This window comes from Hyposmocoma kahamanoa, unplaced genomic scaffold (genome assembly GCF_003589595.1).
Source record: "Hyposmocoma kahamanoa isolate Upper Pololo Valley unplaced genomic scaffold, ASM358959v1 76, whole genome shotgun sequence".
NCBI lineage: Eukaryota > Metazoa > Arthropoda > Insecta > Lepidoptera > Cosmopterigidae > Hyposmocoma > Hyposmocoma kahamanoa.
Window position 1 is genome coordinate 6,024,284 of NW_020653900.1, and position 19,723 is coordinate 6,044,006.

General features: G+C 34.6%; 2 protein-coding genes across 2 annotated transcripts in view; one reads left to right on the top strand and one right to left on the bottom strand.

Annotated features, from left to right (window-relative positions):
* Window positions 1–2,351, bottom strand: part of LOC113232605 (MICOS complex subunit Mic60-like) — a 26,967-nt gene extending 24,616 nt beyond the window's left edge. Inside the window, exons 1-3 of the mRNA XM_026467374.1 lie at window positions 2,264–2,351; window positions 1,101–1,300; window positions 726–890 (exon numbers count right to left, since the gene is read on the bottom strand). Of these exons, the coding sequence (XP_026323159.1) occupies window positions 726–890; window positions 1,101–1,300; window positions 2,264–2,308 (410 nt within the window). The 5' untranslated portion in view covers window positions 2,309–2,351. The remainder of the gene's footprint in view (window positions 1–725; window positions 891–1,100; window positions 1,301–2,263) is intronic.
* A 1,589-nt stretch (window positions 2,352–3,940) lies between these two features.
* LOC113232396 (fumarylacetoacetate hydrolase domain-containing protein 2-like) lies at window positions 3,941–17,944 on the top strand. Its single transcript, XM_026467100.1, has 5 exons — window positions 3,941–4,232; window positions 10,784–11,003; window positions 13,402–13,566; window positions 14,572–14,738; window positions 16,911–17,944. Exons 1-5 carry the CDS (start codon window positions 3,946–3,948, stop codon window positions 17,065–17,067), a joined length of 996 nt encoding a protein of 331 aa, XP_026322885.1. The 5' UTR covers window positions 3,941–3,945; the 3' UTR covers window positions 17,068–17,944.
* The last annotated feature ends 1,779 nt before the right edge of the window (window positions 17,945–19,723 follow it).

Sequence of the window (19,723 nt, forward strand, 5' to 3'; positions counted from 1 at the left end):
ATATGTATATTCTTATAGTACTGTAGAGGTCATAATATCAGTTTTTGCCCTTATGACAGCTGGCCGTAACCGCAAATACATTATAGAGATTTAAATTCAAATAAGATCAAACTCTACAAATAATAACATACACATACTTATCACTATGTTATGAACTTCTAGGCCATCTATTATTTCTTCAAATTATCCAAAGACTGCATAAAAACATAATTTTCAGTAAGGTATAGCTTAAGGCACTCATTATTATTACACGCATTTGATATGCATGGCATGTTGTGCCCGTTTCATGCTCGTTCTAAAACACTTTCTTAGTCTACATAATGACTATTTTCTAAAATTTTAAAGCACCCACTTCGATTTTACAAAATAATAGGTGAATATCCAATATAAAGTATAGAAAAGTTGTGTAAGTACACACAAATTTAACAATGCAGCTCGTATGCACGCATGTACCTATTCAAATAATCCCATGACATACTTTAGTTGCATGTGCCATTCATAATAGAATTGAAGCAATCACTCTGTAATTACAATGTTATATATACAAACTCGATTTCAATTCTATTTGATGCTCATACTCTCATAATCAAGATTCTGATAAAAATATCAATATGATTATTTTAATAGCAAGAGAATAACGTAACGTAATGAATACCATAATAAAAACTAATAATGTGACAACCCTACTATTTACTATGTGTCCCTCAATTTCTATTCTGCTATACTATATTACCTTTCCAAACATAAAGTCACTTATAGATGTGTATATTTTGGAAAATTGTTTGGATGTAAAGTCCCAGTATGTCTCGTTCTCCTGGTACACAATGGCTACTACGTTGTGGGCCCAAGGGGCATTTGTTTCAAGCCAGTTTCGCGTCTCTGGGCTGTGTCTGTAAGATATGAATAATAATGTAGACCTTAAATTGTAGCAACATGACAAAAAGAATTTTCACATTGTATTGTATGAGAAAATAGTGTAGCATCGCGTAGCATGAAGCTACGCTATTTTCTTGAGGCGAAACAAAGTCATTTTGTTGGCTAACATCCTTAACACTTAGAAATATATTTGTACCTCAAAAATAATTTTCAATTTTACGTACTTTGCATAAACTATAGCAGACCCAGTCAAAATGGTGGCACCAATTGCGGTGAAGAGTAGTCTTCTCGACTGCTTCCGAGGTGGTGGAGGCGGGCATGTCTCTTTGAATTGTGACTCTGACCCCAAAGCATACCGACGCCTTGGTGTTCGCATGAGTATAAGTGCTGCTGCAGTCGATCCATCACCAAGTTGTTTCCTAACCTGGAGTGTTATAACAATACAATAATAATAGTGAAAAACCATTTTTATTGTCATTGATAGTTATTCTAACAAAATTTAGGCACCTTCCATCACATCAGTGACTGTCATATATTTTTTCATCTTATAATTTATTTATCTATGACTTACATTTACAATTTCTAACATATCATAGAATATAATGTAGAATCATATACAATTAATAGAGGATCATATATTATACAATAGAAAATAGGGGATGTCAGCATCAAAAATGGAAAGATGAGCTGAAGCTGACTGCTAATCCCCATTGGAGAAGAGTAGCTCTTGATAGAACTCACTGAAAAGATCTGGAAGTGCCCTATGCCAAAAGGTACTCTGAGTTAAGAGTATGAGTATATGGTATATAGTTTTTTGTAATGTTATCTACTCTGTAGGTATTTTTCAACATGCAGTTCAGGTGATATGTGACATGCTAATTATAGCTCGACATTGATACATATATTATGTACACACATATTATAAATGTGCTAATGTATTTCAATTTTCAGGGCTAAGTGTTCTAAAGGTAACTATGGTACAAGCAATAAACAACAATGTTTGGAGTATACAGAAATATTGGTTCTAATTTTTGTTAGACCTAGACGTAATCTGATAAGCGGTCTTGTCTGATAATGACCTCGTACCCCTTCCTAGTATTTTGATTTTTTATAGGTTATTCACGAAAATGACGTTCAATGAATGTTATGTAAGGTACAATAATACAAAGTTTACGTTTGTATTACTCGATGTAGCAATGAACAGAAAGTTTTAGAAGATATTTCGGTAACTTTTTCGCCTATTTTTAGCACAAAACAGACAGTAAGATCATCAAAACATAGAAAGACAGGCTACTATCAGAGGCACACGATTGAGACCTACTGTACATATATTCACTGCACTCCCCAACGTAGTAAGTAGTAAATTAAAAGATAATCAAGTACTCACCAGAACTAAACTTGAATTAGCCAAATGATTCGAAATTTTTAACATTTTCGGCACGAATCTCTTTCCACCTCGGGCTGTCAAAATCCAGAGACTAAAGTCGTGTGGTAGATATATGCACAGAGTATAAAACACTAGTGCGTAACACCATGGTCCATAAAGAAAAACCTTGTGAATAAATCTTAATGGAAATGGTTAAATGATTCAAGTCCAGAATAAAAATTTCGTATACGCCGCACTATTTATGTCACACTCATTAAAAAGACAAATGTCTGAATTGAAAACTTGAAAATGTTTCGCTTTGCTCTTTCTGGTATACATAAAACACTTAATTTTATTATTATTCTGTATATACCTTACATATGTTAATGTACTCAGTTCCTTAATATGCCTTTAGTTTTTGTTTCGTAATAAAATTGTGAAGTGTTTTGACTGCTTGGTTTGAGGTTATCTAATTTATTTTTCAGCTGTACGGAGTATACGATCTCTTTCGAAATCTTACATCAATGCTGCCAGGATAATAAGCAATGAGTTCAGAAGCTATTCCACGCTAAACAAAGTTTTTAGTAATGTAGATATCAGAATCAAAACTTCTTTGGTTAACAATAAACAGATTCTGGCCATTTCAAACAAATTAGTGCCTGTTCCGATAAGAACAGTGACTAAATTCAGTATTAACAAAGGTAAAAGGAAGACCGTGAAGGCGGTGACAAGAAGATTCTTCAGATTGAACTGGGGTATATGGATCAGGCCTATGGTAGGCAGACATAAGAAATTGTGGAAAAAATCTCCACCCAACAGAAGACGCTTAAGGCAGCATGTATTTACTAATGCTACACAATCTACTCTGCTGGATAAAATGGTGACAAAGTATTGGAAGCGACCTAAACACTTTGTAGATGATCCTTACAATTCATACCACACTAGGGATGAGTTTTCAATTACTAGAATGAAACCTATACCGCCAAAATAACCAGCCGAAGTTCTTTAAAAATTGTAGAATAATAAAATAATGTATATTGTATCGGTGGATTTTTATTTTAAACTAAACAAATGTGTCCACTCACACTGGCGCAGACTCGACGCTTCGACTCTGTGCCTAACCTAACATAAAATGTTCAGAATTACTAAAGTACTAACTACTAAAATGAAAGTGGTATGTACACATTCTATTGGTAATTAAATAGGCTGAACCTGTCATAGCTGTTGCCTTTGCAAAAATAATAACAGTTCCGCTGTCAAAGAATCCTGTTCAAATACCTTTACAAATTTTGTGCTGGAACAAGACTAAGGTGACCCACATAATATTTATTTTTGCTTCATGATTCTTTACTATTTATTATTTTTTTACGTCTTCCTATAAATTTCAAATTGAATAGTCCAAAATATACACAACAGGCTAATCGTGTTCTTAGCCATTTGTCATTTTCTTTGAACCATAGAATGAATTTATATCAATATACTGAGCGCACCTGTCCTGATAACAGCTGATAAATGAATTTTAAATACCTTTCGCGGGCAGAGTACTGTTTTATGTGTATTAGTTTAATCAAATTTACTATGTAACAACGTGAGTTTAATTTTGTACTGCATTAATAGAAGAGTTACGCTTGTTACGTAATAATTTATACAATTGTTTACGTAATTCTCGAAACAAATTCGTGACGTTATATTTCACCTTGACCATGAGTGTTATATCTCTCGTGTCTGGCCGCGCGGTAACAGGCCTAAAAACGTATTTCGCAAGAGAAATTGTCAATAATTCTTTAGCTTTCACTGCGGTAAGACATTTTTCTGTAACTCAAAGTAGAAACATGAAGTTAATACAGTTTTCTTATAAAAGCAACCCTAATGAAATCAGAGCTGGATATGTGGACGGTGATAAAGTTGTGGACATAAACAAGGCTGATTCTACATTGCCGGTTACGCTTTTAGAGATATTGAAACGTGATGGTATTGAGAAAGTTAAGCAGTAAGTACTTATTTTCTTTTGAACATAATAAAATGCTTTTTTATAATATGTTATTTTCCTTATCAGTATTGTTCCATATTTGTTGATATGAGATATCAAAAGTCAGCTCTACCAATAAACATGTAATAGTGTGGGGTGATGAACAAAGATGATTGGTGATTACTCCACTGACAAGAACCTGTCTGCTAAATCTAGCAATCTTTTTACTGTTTGTATGAATAGTTCGTGTTTTAATTTAATCATATTTTTTTTATTTTTGTGTTGAAAATCAATCCAAAATTTCTTTTTGAATGATTCGGCTATAATATAATAATGATACATGTATGTCTAGTTGGTGGGCACTCTCCCTTAAGTAAGCAAATTACACTTGAAATCGGCACATTAATTAAACTCTACTGCTCATTCGTAAGGCTGAGTCCCTTGCGAAGAATGAGCAAGAAACTCCAGGGGTTGCTCTTTTAATCAAAGTAATTTTTGAAACAAATTTTTTAGTATAAGTAACATGAAAATGTTGTATGGTAGCATAGTATAGCCGTTTTGTGCTGACTCCAGATATCTAAACACCTGCATGAATATAATTTTTCCACAAATTTCAATCTTTATTAAGTTAAATTGTCATTGTAGTGAAAGGATGTGCCATAGAGTGTAGACATATTAGCTGATTGACACCCAGGATGAGTCAGACATACAGGGAGCACAGTCAGTATAAGGTTATGGAGAGAGTCCTTTTGAACAGCCCATTTAATTTATGTTCCTACATTTGCACATCAATTTATGTACATTATTCAATGCCAATGATAACTTTCGATCTAAATTTGTAATTTTGTTTTATTGGAAGGCAAATACAATGGCTTTATTAAAAGACACAAAAAATATTAAATTGTAACAACTTACCATTATAGACCGTGATAGCTGTTCTTGGTAAAACAATTTTAAAACCAAATTATTAAAGCGTTACATACATAAGACACAATTCTCTTAATACTAATAGATTTTAAGTTTAATGGTGTACAATTTATACTATCAACATTTATTGTAACATGGGTATATTAGAAAAAATATTCCTGACTTACGACACAGTGTTTTATCGTTTCTAAAGTGCAAATCGACGAGCAAGTTTAAATACCTCATGTAAGGTAATGAAAAACCTTTCTTAAAACTAATATGTTCGTTGTATTTGAATATAAATACATATATTTGGTATAAAAATATATTTGGGTTTAAAAATTTGTAGAAATCTTGAATCTAAAATAGAACTTATAAAATACATCATTTGTAAGTTCTTCTTCTCGATCTTCGAGGCTTCTTCTTGCAATTATCAGTTAGATTTGCTTAAATTTGCATTGAATTGTTATTCAATTATTTTTATGAAATTACTCCACTAGTTTGTTATAATTATTAATACAAAGATCGAACACTTAGTAAAAATTCGTTTGATTCAGCTGGATTACACCTACCTGTAGAAAAATTTTTTTGGCTACATGACAGTCAGTCTTTATTATAATAGTCTTTTTTAAAACACAATTAAGAGCAATTTTTCTATAGAAAACTTTACTTGCTATAGTGAAGTTGATCTTGTCAAAGAATATCAGTTCCTAAGAATCTTTCATGATTGTCTATAAAATAGGCGTGTATTTAAATTATATTTTAAATTTGCAAAAGCAGCAGGCAAAAAATCTATCCAGTCATCTTTTGCAATGATTGATTCCATTTCTCTGATATATAAAATATATTAAATCAATGGATATTTCAATCTGTTCTAAGCTACATAAAAAATGTTTGATATGTATAAATTAATTTTGATAGTTTTATGGTGGGCCTCAAAACTAAGAAAAACATTTGTCTTGCAGGCATTAAAAATAAAATTGTAAAATAAAACGGATGTAAACACATTGCAGCAAAAATGTGGAAACTCTTGTTATCATTATAAGCTTCACCTGCAAATAAATTACAGTCCTCAGAAGGAAAAAATATAACCAATACAAAGTCAATCTGTGAATGTTTATTAAAATAGCTTTTTCCTTCTTTCTAAATCAATAATAAATTGCTTAAGATCCGACCATAGTGGCCAATTGGCTTCTTTTAATTGTAAAATGAGCAAGCAGGTAGACCAATTTCTCTGCAGACCAATTACCACAGAACGAATAATTAGATTTCAAAACAATATCGGCAATAGTTTAAATTCCCTATCCCATATACCGGAGGATCCAAATACTTTATATAACACGATATTTGGTTTAATTAAAAATTAATTTGACAATATATTTAAATCGAAAACATTAACTTTCCATAGAGAGACTAAATTCAATGACTGGGCAACAGTAGGTATTCATAAGAGTAGGTCTCGTTTGTATGAGCTATATGCTATGAAAACTTATAATACTAATTCCAATTTCATAGAATATGTTAGAATTTATTCGAAAATATTTAAAAAAGTTTGTGTAGCTTAGCAGCTACACAAAAAGGTTAAGTTTCACAGCGACAAAATTAGACAATCGATAAATAAATCTAAAACTACTTGGAGCATAATAAATAAAGAGTCAGGCAGGGTTAAACTACACGATAGAGGTATAGTTTTAGAATTAGACAGCAAACTTATAAAATCTAAAGATAAAGTAGCCCAAGCTTTTGAATCGTTCTTTTCGGAAATTGCTGTGAACACTACAAAATCATTAAATTCCTCCCCTTCACTTGCTATTGATCTCCTAAAGGAAAATGTTAACGTTTGTGGCAGTTTATTTAATTTTCGTCATGTTAATCCACAAGACATCATAAAAGCTTTTAAGTCAATACATGTTAAAAAAACTGAAGATCTCTGGGGCATGTCAACTAAAGTTATAGACTCAGTTATTAGTCTCATTTCCCCACAGTTAGCTGTAGCTATCAATAGGTGCGTTGACGAAGGTGTTTTTCCCGATTTAATGAAATACAGCAATGTTATTCCCTTATTCAAAAGCGGTAGGAAAGTTGATCCTAGCAACTATAGGCCCATTTCAATTTTACCAGCTTTAAGTAAAATATTCGAAAAGGTTATGCTAACTCAATTACTGTCCTATTTCGGTAGGAATCATATTTTTCATAGTGAACAATACGGGTTTACTAGTGGTAGATCGACTAGCGATGCGTGGGTAGCGTTACTAAAACACATCTTTGATGCTTGGGAAGGGTCCCAGAACGCTATTGGTGTTTTCTGTGACCTCTCAAAGGCATTTGATTGCGTTGATCATAATACTCTTATTAGGAAGCTGGAACATTACGGTGTAAATGGCAAGGCGTCGAAACTTGTCTCGTCATATCTCAACGGTAGAATTCAGAAAGTAGACATAAATGGAGTGACTTCTTTGGTTCTCCAGTAAAAATGGGTGTTCCGCAGGGCTCAATACTTGGACCTTTCTTATTTCTGATTTATATTAATGATCTGCCATTCTTTGTTAAGGACCATTGCGAAATAGTGTTGTTTGCTGATGACACATCCTTGATTTTTAAAACATGACATGACATGACATTAACTATTATATATAATACTATATATAATTTATTGCTTAATGCCAAGAAGACAAAATGTGTTAAATTTGAATTACCTAACGTAAAATCGACTAGTCCAAGCATAGAAATAAACGGAGAAAAGTTAGACCTTGTTAATAAAGCAGTCTTCTTGGGAGTGACCTTAGATAGTAAACTTCAGTGGTTTCCACATATATCGTCCCTGGCCAGCAGATTAAGTTCCGCTGCATACGCAGTCCGCAGAATACGTGAGCTTACCGATGTTAGTGCTGCTAGACTAGTTTACTTTAGTTACTTCCATAGTATAATGTCCTACGGGATTCTCATGTGGGGTAAAGCGGCAGATATTCAAACCATATTTGTATTGCAAAAACGAGCGATTCGTTCTGTGTACCGTCTAGGCTCTCTGGTATCTCTCAGAGAAAAGTTTAAGGAGACTGGTATCATGACTGTGGCATCACAGTACATTTACTCAAATATTTTATATGCCCGTAAAAATATACATAATTTCAATAAGAAAGAAGATATCCATAATATTAACCTTAGAGCTAAATCCAAACTCATGGTACCACGATTTCGTTTAACCAAGGTAAACAACTCTTTTATGGGGAACTGTATACGTTTTTACAATAAGATTCCGGAGCATATAGTAAGTTTATCATTTCCTAAGTTTAAAAACTACATTAAAAATATTTTGATCGAAAAATCATATTACAAAATTGAAGACTACGTGTTAGATAAAGATGTATGGAAAGATGACATGGCTCCAGAATCCACACAAATTTGATTCAAAGTGTATTCCATAGCATTTAAGTTTATTTGAAAAGAGCAATCCCTAGAGTTTCTTGCTCGTTCTTCTCAGGGAGGTCAGCGTAGTGAACGAGCAGTAGCTTAAATGTGACGTTTTCAAGTGTAAATTTATTTTACATATGGAATAAATAATCTTTGACTTTGACTTTGAATGTTGGTTCAATCCTAGCAAATCAAATTTCAAAACAAGACAAAAAAAATTGCAATAGCGTGATTATGGAACGGTAAACTGGAGCCACGTGCTCCAGTTTGCTGTTTTATTACAAATTGCAAGAGATCGCGAAAATTATAAATAATTTAAAACCTAACACGAGCGCTGGTCTAGATGGGATGACCACAAAGCACATAAAATGCGTTAAGGGTCTAATAGTCTATGTACTTGCCAATTGTATCAATAATTGCTTGAATCAACGAGTATTTCCTGATAGCTTGAAAATCGTTAAAGTTACACCCATCTATAAATCAGGTAGTAGATCAGATACCGAAAATTACAAATATAGTTATTTATCAAACCTTTATCAGATAGTTAAAATTGGATCAGAGCAAATCGAGACACAAATGATTACCTTCGGCGTGCTTCAAGGTTCGATAGTGGGACCATTACCATTCCTTGTTTACATAAACAGCATCAAAGAAATAGGGTTAAAAGGTGATATAACATTGTTTGCCACTAGTCTTTTTTATTTCGGACATTCAGTAGATGATGTAATAAAGGATACTCAAAATGAACTAAAGTTATTGAATGCTTGGTTCCAAAGCAATATATTGACTATAAATACTTTAAAAACAAGTTACATGATCTTTACAGCCAAAAATAAAAAGATAACAAGACACGATCCTCTTAAAATAAATAATCAATCAATCTCAAAAAATAACAGTGAAAAATACCTTGGTCTGGTACTAGATAGTTGTACGACGTTTAAACAACATATTAATAAAATAAAATCTAAATTGACATCTCTTATGTCAAATGTACATCGTCAAATGTCTCCCACACAAAATTAGATATAAAATATATAATTCCCTTGTTAAACCTCACATAGACTACCTCATTGAGGTTTGGGGCACGGCAGCAAAAACTAATCTTGACTCTATTCACTATATTATATTATATTCATTATATCACTCAGTGACCGCCTTGGTCCATCAGTCGTCGTCCCGCCTAGCCACTTGTCCTGCCCATCTCCATTTTAGGCTCGCGATCCGCATACCGACATATATTTTTGTAATTTGTACGCTGTCGTATGTCCACGTTGGGTATACGGTCGACGAAAGAAATATCGACCATGACACGCTCCATTGCCCTTTGAGCTACTCTGATTTTATGCATGCATTCCTCTGTGTGCACCCATGTCTCGACGCCGAAATGAAATTTATTGAGCACACAGCTGTGCAATAAAACAGGGCAACATTAACTATTTTGTTGAACTCAGCGGTTTACATCGTGGGCACTGGATGAGGAGGTCCCGAGTTCGATTTCCGTTAGGACCAATTTAGGAAATGGACTCTTCTAAATTGGTTCTGGTCTGGGTGTTCTGGAAAGTGCCCCAGAGTGAGTTCCATTACTGTGGTTTTCATAGTACAAGGAATTCCCTAGTTTGAGACCAGGCAATCGGTGTGGTCGTCAGGCACATTATCATTAGGTTTCATAACATAAACCTAATCATAATCAGGGCTCCGTCTCTCGCTCGAGGTTAAGCGATAAGTGCCTACCGATGAGTGTATCGCCGACAGTGCAAGCACATATCTGTCATTTACGTTACAATCCTTATACAACGCCGGCATTCGGTTCCGCACTACTGCACCTGGGCGGACTACTTTATTTTCACCTTTCTGAGCGCGTGCTTAGGTTCGTCTTTCGCGTCTGGTGTCATTAGTCATGCGTAGGTATTTTCGATTTTGTATGAGAGTGATGTATCTGTTACGTAGTAACTATCAAGTAACCTGCGGTTATGTATTATCGAAAAGCAGCGGTGATATCTGTAGGTGAAAAGTAGGTACAGGACCTATTAAGTCTATTTTGGAATTTAAACGTTTTTTTACAAAAATTGCTTTAAAATGCTAAAGATTACTTACGCAGTATCCTATTGGCGTTTGTTTTTTATGTAACATGTTTTATTTCACCTTAACATTTTAAATTCCCAATTATCAATACCCAAAAATCAGTGCATGTGACTACACCACCTATTATGTCGTACTATTGGACTAAACTTCTTACATCCTCAATTCTTCTCCAGACTCAAATCAAAGTCTCCAGCCACCATACCTTTCAGCGACGTGACGTTGCAAGCGCCAATCACAGGCATGGATAAAGTTTTATGCATCGGTTTGAACTACAAAGATCATTGCGAGGAACAGAAGTTGACACCTCCTGCAGTGCCAATGATATTCGGCAAGTTTGCCAGCTGCGTTGTCGGACCTTGTGATGCAGTAAAGTTAAGGACGAATGTTACACGGGTAAGTGACTCTAAAAAGCTTGTATAAGGTCCGGCGCCCACTAACGGGACTGTTCGGTAGAGGATTTTTACGTGACGCAAAGAAATGGTCGTAGCTACAAAAAACAAAGTTGCGCATGCTCTGTGATATAGGAAAAATATATATTAGATAACATCACATACGTTGCTCTGACCCCACAGTATGTAACTGAAGCACTTGTGCCATGGAAATCGGAAACCACGACGGCACCACAAATACTCGGACCCGAAACAATATAGAAAAGTTAGTTCTTCTACATTGACCTGGCTGGGGATCAAACCCGGGACCTCAGAGATGGCGACACGATGAAAAACGGTGTGCAACCTACTCGACTACGGAGATCGTCACAACAACATCACAACAAACACGTGTCAGACTTATTAATATAGCTCGTCCTAAAAAATAACTACGGGAATATTAACATCATGCTCTTTCTTATTTTTCTATTTCCACAGTTCCACATTCGGATTTCTGTATAATGTATTTTTATGCTAGTTCAAATTCCGAGTAATTCCGCCCGTGATGGCTTCGTTCGCTGCGCTTCTATTATTTCTTCACACAATAATATCTATTTTGAAATTATATGGATTTATAATTAAGTCGTACATGTAAAGTAACCTTATACAATAATATAACTTTTTATAAAAAAAAATCGATCTCAAAAGTTTGTTTATCCGCGGTCTCAACGATAACTTAAACGCATATGGAAGTCCTCATCAAAACGTATCATATCAGCCTAAACACAAGGTAGCTGCTATAATATACTGTTGAAGAGTTCCAACCTGTCACCTTAACATTGTAGTTTCAATGGAATTACATCTATGCGCCAAGTTTTATTTAAATCGGTGAATAGAAAGTGGGTGAAATTAAATAAGTCGAATTCATCCCCTAAGTTCCCACCCATAGAGGTGAATATTTTCTTCAAATTTAAATCTTGATGAGGTACCTCATTTCCAACAAATAAAGAATCATGGAAATCGCTTCATAAATGTCAGAGTAATCGTAATATATACACACGAAAAAAATACAGTCGAATTGAGAACCTCCTCCCTTTTTTGAAGTCGGTTTATAACAAAAAACAATCACATAAAAATAACCTTTATGTAACTGACCTTTTGTATTCATTGTATGAATCTTCTATGATAATCACGAGTTACAAATTTCTTATCACAGTATGACTTTCACATAATATGTACAGTCAAGAGCACATCAAGCTTGACACTTTGGACTTTGGACCGTTCATATTGCAAGCGGCATAGAGTTAAATTTAAACCTTTAGTGTCAAGCTTGACGTGCTCTTGACCCTGTACCTACCTGCCTAGATAAACATGACATCGATCTGAAATATCAGAAGAATAAAAAGTTCACGCCTTGACTTTTTATTCTTCTGATATTATAACTTTCAGAAAAACCCGAAACACGTCAAGCCTTCAAATCTATATTACAATGTCTTATTTGTGATCAAGAAATGTATGCCTAATTGATATCAACCGAGATCGGTTGTGGAGATCCACATAATTGGTGTACAATTTCGAATTCAATAAATACCTGACGAACAAGGGTCAAAAATGCGTGTCATGAATCAGAGGTCCCCCTGGCCTCAGCACGTCTCAAATTGAGGTCAATTACTGCAGCGAATTGAGACCCGTAATCATGCGTAGGTGGGCAGGAAGATGGAATTATATGATGGTATCACATTAGGTTTGTCTAGCTTTTTCTTATGACACACAAACAGATTGAGAGCGACATATATATGATTTAAAGCCATTTACACTTAAGGCTCATTATTCACTAAAATGGAACGGGGAGTACACGTTGTTAAATAAGCAATAGATTTCGTTATTTACACTGAGCGATTTTATCCCTAAATTTTATTTTATTCTAAGCTGTAGTAGAATAAAAAATGAAAGAAAAAATTAAAAGGTATTCATTCTAAGACGACATAAGTGTTTTTACTAAACTATATGAGTCTGTAATATTACTAGAAAATAAATTAAATTTACAATACAATGAAGTAAATTGGCGGACTTAATGCCGTAAGGCATTTTCTACCAGTCAACCATTGGGCCAAACAAAAAAAACAATGCTTTGTTGCTACACTTAAACAAGAAGAACAAAAATATGCTATGTATAAGCTAATCGATAATTTGTGTGGTATAAAATAAATAACATAATATAAACATTTATTATAAACCTACATATACATATATTACAATAGTATATAATACGTAGTCACAGCAACATGAGTTTTGAATTTGTCATTTGTCAAACAGGTGCTTGCGCAACATATTCTTGAAAGATAATTTATTATTATTACGTAAATCACCAGAATGTAGTAATTTCACGCTATATTAAACTTATACTTCTTTATTTTTACCAGAAAGTGGACTGGGAAGTGGAACTATGCTTAGTTATCGGCAAAACAGCGAGTAACGTAAAGGCGGCTAATGCAAAAGACTACATCCTCGGGGCTACAGTTGCACAAGACATCAGTGCCAGAGACTGGCAGAAAGAGAAGAACGGTGGACAATTTCTGCTTGGCAAGGTAATCTTTAGAGGCCGAGTGTATTTAGGTACCTAAACTTCCAGCAATGCGTATAAAGTAGGTAAATATCATTGATAATTATCATATAATTATCTTGCTAAATACACCTTGATATATCTTGATATTTCCATATTTAATTTTTTTTTTCTTTTTTTTTTAACACACACACTCAACATGGCCCCGCACTAGGGAAACCCTGTGTCGCGGGTGCCATGGACACACACATAGACAACCACAAATTACACCCAAACTCACGATAGAAATAAATGCAGGCCATACAAATACTTCTCCCGGCCCGGGAATCGAACCTGGGACCTCTGCGTGGCAGTCCGGCTTGGCAACCGTTCGGCCACAGAGGCAGTTAAAAGTTAAAATTGGAACTACAAAATGCTACCGCTAGCTAATGCTAATGATTATTATTATCAGACGTATCCAAATGTGTCAAATGTCAGTCTCAAAAAAATCGAAAGCCAAATCGTTTTACCAAAGTTTTTTTCTACGTGTTTATTTAGTTTTTCATTATTTGTCATTTTTAGTCAAAAATTAAAGAGGCAAAATTATGATGATGATGAAACTATGAACAAGCATGGATAATTATTGCTAATTTTCATGGAGAACTATGTGGTAATTACCATGATAATTATCAAAGACAATAAAAATAAATTAATAAATAATATTATCCTAATAATTTCGAAAAATGAAAAAGGTAATATAATAAAAATATAAAAACTAAATAGGTATATTTTACTTACAATTTTAAGAGCTTTTTACTACCTTAGTAAAGTATTAAAATTGCTAGTTACATATAAAAAAATAGAACACATGGACATGTGTTCTATTTTTTCGCACGCACGCTTCAACTCTTCGTCCATGGTAAACGTGTGTACTCTATACGGTCTCGGTACTTCAGTACGCTTAGGCTGACTCTAAGTGGAGCCCAACTCTTATGTCATCCCCTTGTGCACGAATAGGCGTAACTTAGATGATATTTACTCATCTTTCCAGGCTATGGATACCTTCTGCCCAATTGGTCCCTGGATCGTGACGTCAGACGAACTTGGTGACCCTGAAACGTTGAACATACAATGCAGTGTCAATGGAACTCTAAAACAGAAGAGCAACACTAATCAACTGGTACATAAAATACCTGATGTTATTGAGAGGATTTCTTCGTAAGTTTTTGTGTATATTTACAATTTTGTATTGAATTAAAAGGTGGTAGCCCAGGCTAGCCCTTTTTGTTTTCTATTTGCATTTGTGAATGTATTAGCAGTACAATGTGAATTTAGTAGCAGTATAGCTTCTTGTGAAAGAGTTCGTCCAGGAACGTACTGCCACCTTATCTATTTCTCCCGTCAAGCAGTAATGTTAGCATTACTGCGTTCCGGTTTTGACAGATGAAGATGCTGGTGAATTTTTTTTTATTAAAAATAAGTGCGTATTAGACCTCCATCTCACCATCTCACCTGATGAAAAGTGATGATGAGGTAGTCGATGTAGCACGCACACCTAATAATGCCTATTCACTCTTGCCTTGAAAAGGTCCAAGTTATAGCGTTCGGGGAATACGTCAGTAGGCAGGGAATTCCATTGCCTAGCCGCTCGCCATATAAGGCTCAACTCACACTGGCGCAGAGTCGAAGAGTCGCGACGCGTCATGTTTTTCGCCTATAGCACATTCATCTCTATTTTCCCATTAGTAAGGTTCGCGCGTCGCCGTGCGTTCCTTGCGCGCAGTGAGATGTCAGACACCGACCACGCTGTGATCCGGGCGCGCTAATGCGAGAGTCGTCGCGCAACGACGCGTGTCGCCACGCGTTGTAGTTGAAAACCAGGACGCGACGCGACGCTTCGGCTCTGCGCCAGTGTGAGTTGAGCCTAAATGTGGAAGCGAAACGCTTCGTGCGAATCCTGGGAATATCCACAACGTAGGGGTGGAATGCCAACACTCGTCTAGTTCCCCGATGATGGAAAGGGGAAGGCGGAATCAAATTATGCAATTCCGTCGCACACTTTAATTACAGGCACACGGGACTTGTTAACTTATGTCTCAGGGTGACGGACGCATTGTCAGTGTCCCTCAGATCTTTGCTATTTGAAGCTCTGAGTGGCACTGCAATTGTTACGGGTAGACGTGTCGCTTACCACCTAAGGCTTGTACGCTAGCACTTCCTTTTGTTACTGCACAGCATTATCATCGTTTAGAGCGATCTGTTTCAATATCTTTATTTTTATATGAAAGTAAAATCTGATGTATTATTAAAAGTCATGGAACAAAAATTGTTGTTTATGATGTTAGTAATATAGCCCTGCGAGGTTATTATTTTATAAATAACGCTGTATATAGTGAATAGAGAAAACACACAAATATATATTGATAATAATAATTAAAATAATTGCTCTTCAATAATATAACAGATTACTTAAATAATTACGTCATACCAAGCAACCAATACATTAATTTTAATTTAAAATGACCTTTTGTCACTTCGATGACCTCATCAGGTAATCTATTGTAAATTTTAGGCCTTATTGTATACGTTGAGTTACAGAATTACTTAATCTATACTTAATGGACGCTAATATGTTTGAATTTTAAATGTTATGAGTGTGTAGTGTTGAGTAATTTTCCGAAAAATTTCAAATAAGTAATAACATTTTTCCAAAGTTCTGAAAAATTGGAAAAATATAATCCGAAGACTCATTATGTTCTACGTTCAGATATTATACATTTTAAAGTTTTATTTAGCATGAATTATAAGATAAAATTGTATAAACATTGTTAAATGTAATTTTTCTAAATCCTTAAAAATTTTTTTTTTTTCACGAAAACTAATTCACATCACTATTGTAATATGATTTTATTTTTTAAGCCATGTTACAGCTTGTCACACCTAGTTTCGTCTGCTGATTATTATTTTTAGTGTTCTGGGTATTCGTAATACTGGGAACTCTCTAGTTTTAAACTAGGCAATTGGTGAGGTTGTTTGACACATTATTTAATACATTGCAATATTTTTATTCCTATTGAGTACCATTGTTTTTACTACCATAATATTAATTTATTTTTTTGTGAAACTACCCCCCAGTTTGTTATTATTATTGATAAAAAGATCGAACAAATAAAAAAAAATACGAGTAGAGCGGCAGCCACATTTAGGCAACAGTTGCTGGTCCTTTATGTTTGTTCGGTCTTTGTAATATTACATCTCCTATATCCTTGACCATATTTATCTTCAAGATTTATGAATTTTTAGAAACTTTTAGACTGAGTTTCGTTACAAACAATGTTGTTAAACTGTCCTGAACTAAATGAGAGCATAATGGTGCCTTATCCTTTCCAGGTTAATGACATTACTCCCAGGTGATATTCTACTTACCGGTACTCCAGGTGGAGTGGGCATGTACCGCAGTCCACCAGAGTACCTCAAGCCCGGTGACGTCATCGCCAGTGAGATTCAGAAGATTGGCTTGCTCGAAACTAGAGTTGAAGAATTTTAATAAAAATCAAGTTACAATCGGCTAATAACTAGGAATACTAGTGTATCTTAAGTAACAAAGATTAAGAGTGAGGCCAGACGAGCGTAATTTTGTGACTTGGCAGTCGCGTTTTTTGAGTCGCTTAATTTACTCTCGTCTGATCTCACCCTAAGGGGTTTTTTACCGATATTATTATTACATATATTACATTCTTCATACTCTAGAGAAAGATGAATGAAACAACTTCGATGTAGCGTCTGTGAAGAGGCGACGAAGAAGACATTCTCAGGAAACTATGATATTACGAGTGGCACATCTGGAATGATAAGCAGACGCCCTAAATACTTTCTATAACGTTTATTAAAAAAAGCAAATTACAATTTGACATATGAGAAGAAAAGGATTTTTTTTGGATGAAAAGTACTATTATTTTTTACCTGTAGTAACACTAGGAACAGCCAGTTAGATTTGCACCATTTATAGACCTTACAGACCGTGCATCTATAATAGAAAAACTTACATCATTGACATGGCTCTGTAGTCTACAAGGATCCCTTATTAATATTATTCTTAAGGGCATTGGAGCGTAATGTTAGGCCCTGAAATTGCGTTCAGGATCGTACAAAATCTTATCAGCTTTTATATTCTAGGGAAAATATCAATTCAAGGTCAATTTTGACGTATGTTCTTATACCTTTCTATAACTTATTTAAGAAATAAAAATCTTGTAATATACATAAAATTTTTATATCAAAAGCAATAATCTTGTGAGTGGAAGGAACAAAATAATGTACAAAGAAAAACGTACGTATTGTCATTGAATTAAGGTCTTTTTAATTTTTTCGAATGCATTTATTTTATTTTGTTATTTTATGTCAAAAGTAAATTACAATCAATGTATAATACATATTTACAAAGTTATTAAAATTGTTTTCAATACTATTTCATATATATTTTTTTTATTCCTTATTATTAATGAACAGTGTAATATCTACAATCGCCCTCATTCACTTGATATAATTTTGATCTATAATAATAGTTAGCGTATATAGAGTTTCACTACTGGGCACAAGTCTCCCCTTACAATGAGAGAACTTGGGTTGTAGTTCTCACGCGGACCCAATATATTATTATTATTATTCGCAGATGTGTGCCGGTTTCGTCACAATGTTTTACTTCAGCGAACAGCTTTCAACAGCAAATTAAATTCCGAAACTCGGAGGTGCAAGTCCGAATTTGAACCCACGACTCTCTACTTGCTTTAAATCCGTTGCCTTAATTCCGTGGTAGTTAAAGTGCTCCTTTTCTTTGACAATTTTGTTACGATTGGATCTTTAATAAGCAAACATTGTCCACTAAGCGCACCTATTTCTAACTATTGATTATAATATCGTTGTGGAAAGGTAGCGACATTTCCAAAAAAAAATGTTAAGTTTAACGACTGTTTTAAAATATTTACGTCGTGTTTTAAAATCCAGTTTCAATGGAAATGTAAGTTTTAAAACTGAATTTAAAACAGTGCCTGTAGAATGAGCAGTAAGCGCCCAGTTACACGACGCGAAAATCTTCGCACAGCCACCGCGCGGCGATCGCCCAGTTACCACGCTTTCATGTACATTAATGGCGAATCTGAATTCTATTTACTAGGCAACAACATTGAAATTCCTCTGAATAATACTACCGCGCGGTCGTCGCGTAGACCAAACACAAGCCAGCCTCGCCCGCGTCCGGTATGCTCATTAAACAAATTGAGCGTACTTTACCATGAAAGTTAGAAGCACGCGGTCGCTGCGCGGCGACCACGCGGCGGAAATTCGTGTCGAATAAATGCGCCCGCGTTTTTTTGCAGTATTCGATGTGCGTTTGTAGTGTGTGCGTTTTTTACAGTACAAATAACATGTGAACGGTTCTATTATAAAGTATGCGCAACTGTTTATTCGGTTCGGATTTACACTGCAAAAAATGCAGCCAATGCCGTGTAAACGGGGGTTAGCGACAACTTCAAATATTTGCATTCAAAATACATACTTCTCGTCAACGCTAGGGGCGCTGTTCAATTTTGCCATACAAAATTGTTAAACATTTTACAAAGTCGCTAGCGACAACTGTCTTTGTAATCTCATGGTAGGGGCACACTATGTAAATAAAAACCAATATAAAGAGCCCAAACACGATAATTCTAGTGTAAGTAGGTAGGTGAATTGGGTAGTCTACTGTCTTCATCAGATCAAAGTTAACATATTATTGTAATGCCGTCGGATTTCCATAGTACCTACTTATAATAAATTTCAACTCGATCTGACAAGTGGAAGTAAAGAAATATTCATTTTATGAATGTTATCCCTACATTTCTTATCGTATCAATGGCACACACCTAAGAGGATGGAAAAAAAAGTATATACTTTAATTAGAGATGGGAAAAACTGCTTATTTTTTTAAAAGTTAAACGTTGTGCTTTTTTTAAAAAAACGTTTTTTAAACGCTTTTTAGTTTGAAGCTTAAAAAATCGTTTAGAAAAACGTTTAAGCGCGAACACTTTTATTTTAAAAAAGCTTGCAACGTTGTGTTGATACCGAAAAGCAAGAATAGACCACTAAACATTTTAAGATAAATTATGTAAGTTTATTTGTAAAACACGAGTTTTATTTAAAATATTATTCACATTGATGAATTGATG

Excerpts from the sequence above, each read along its gene's own strand:
- LOC113232396 (XM_026467100.1), top strand. The coding sequence starts at position 3,946 with ATGAGTGTTATATCTCTCGTGTCTGGCCGCGCGGTAACAGGCCTAAAA. Across the intron at positions 4,233-10,783 it reads GGTATTGAGAAAGTTAAGCA|ACTCAAATCAAAGTCTCCAG; the intron begins GTAAGTACTTAT and ends ATTCTTCTCCAG. Across the intron at positions 14,739-16,910 it reads GTTATTGAGAGGATTTCTTC|GTTAATGACATTACTCCCAG; the intron begins GTAAGTTTTTGT and ends TATCCTTTCCAG.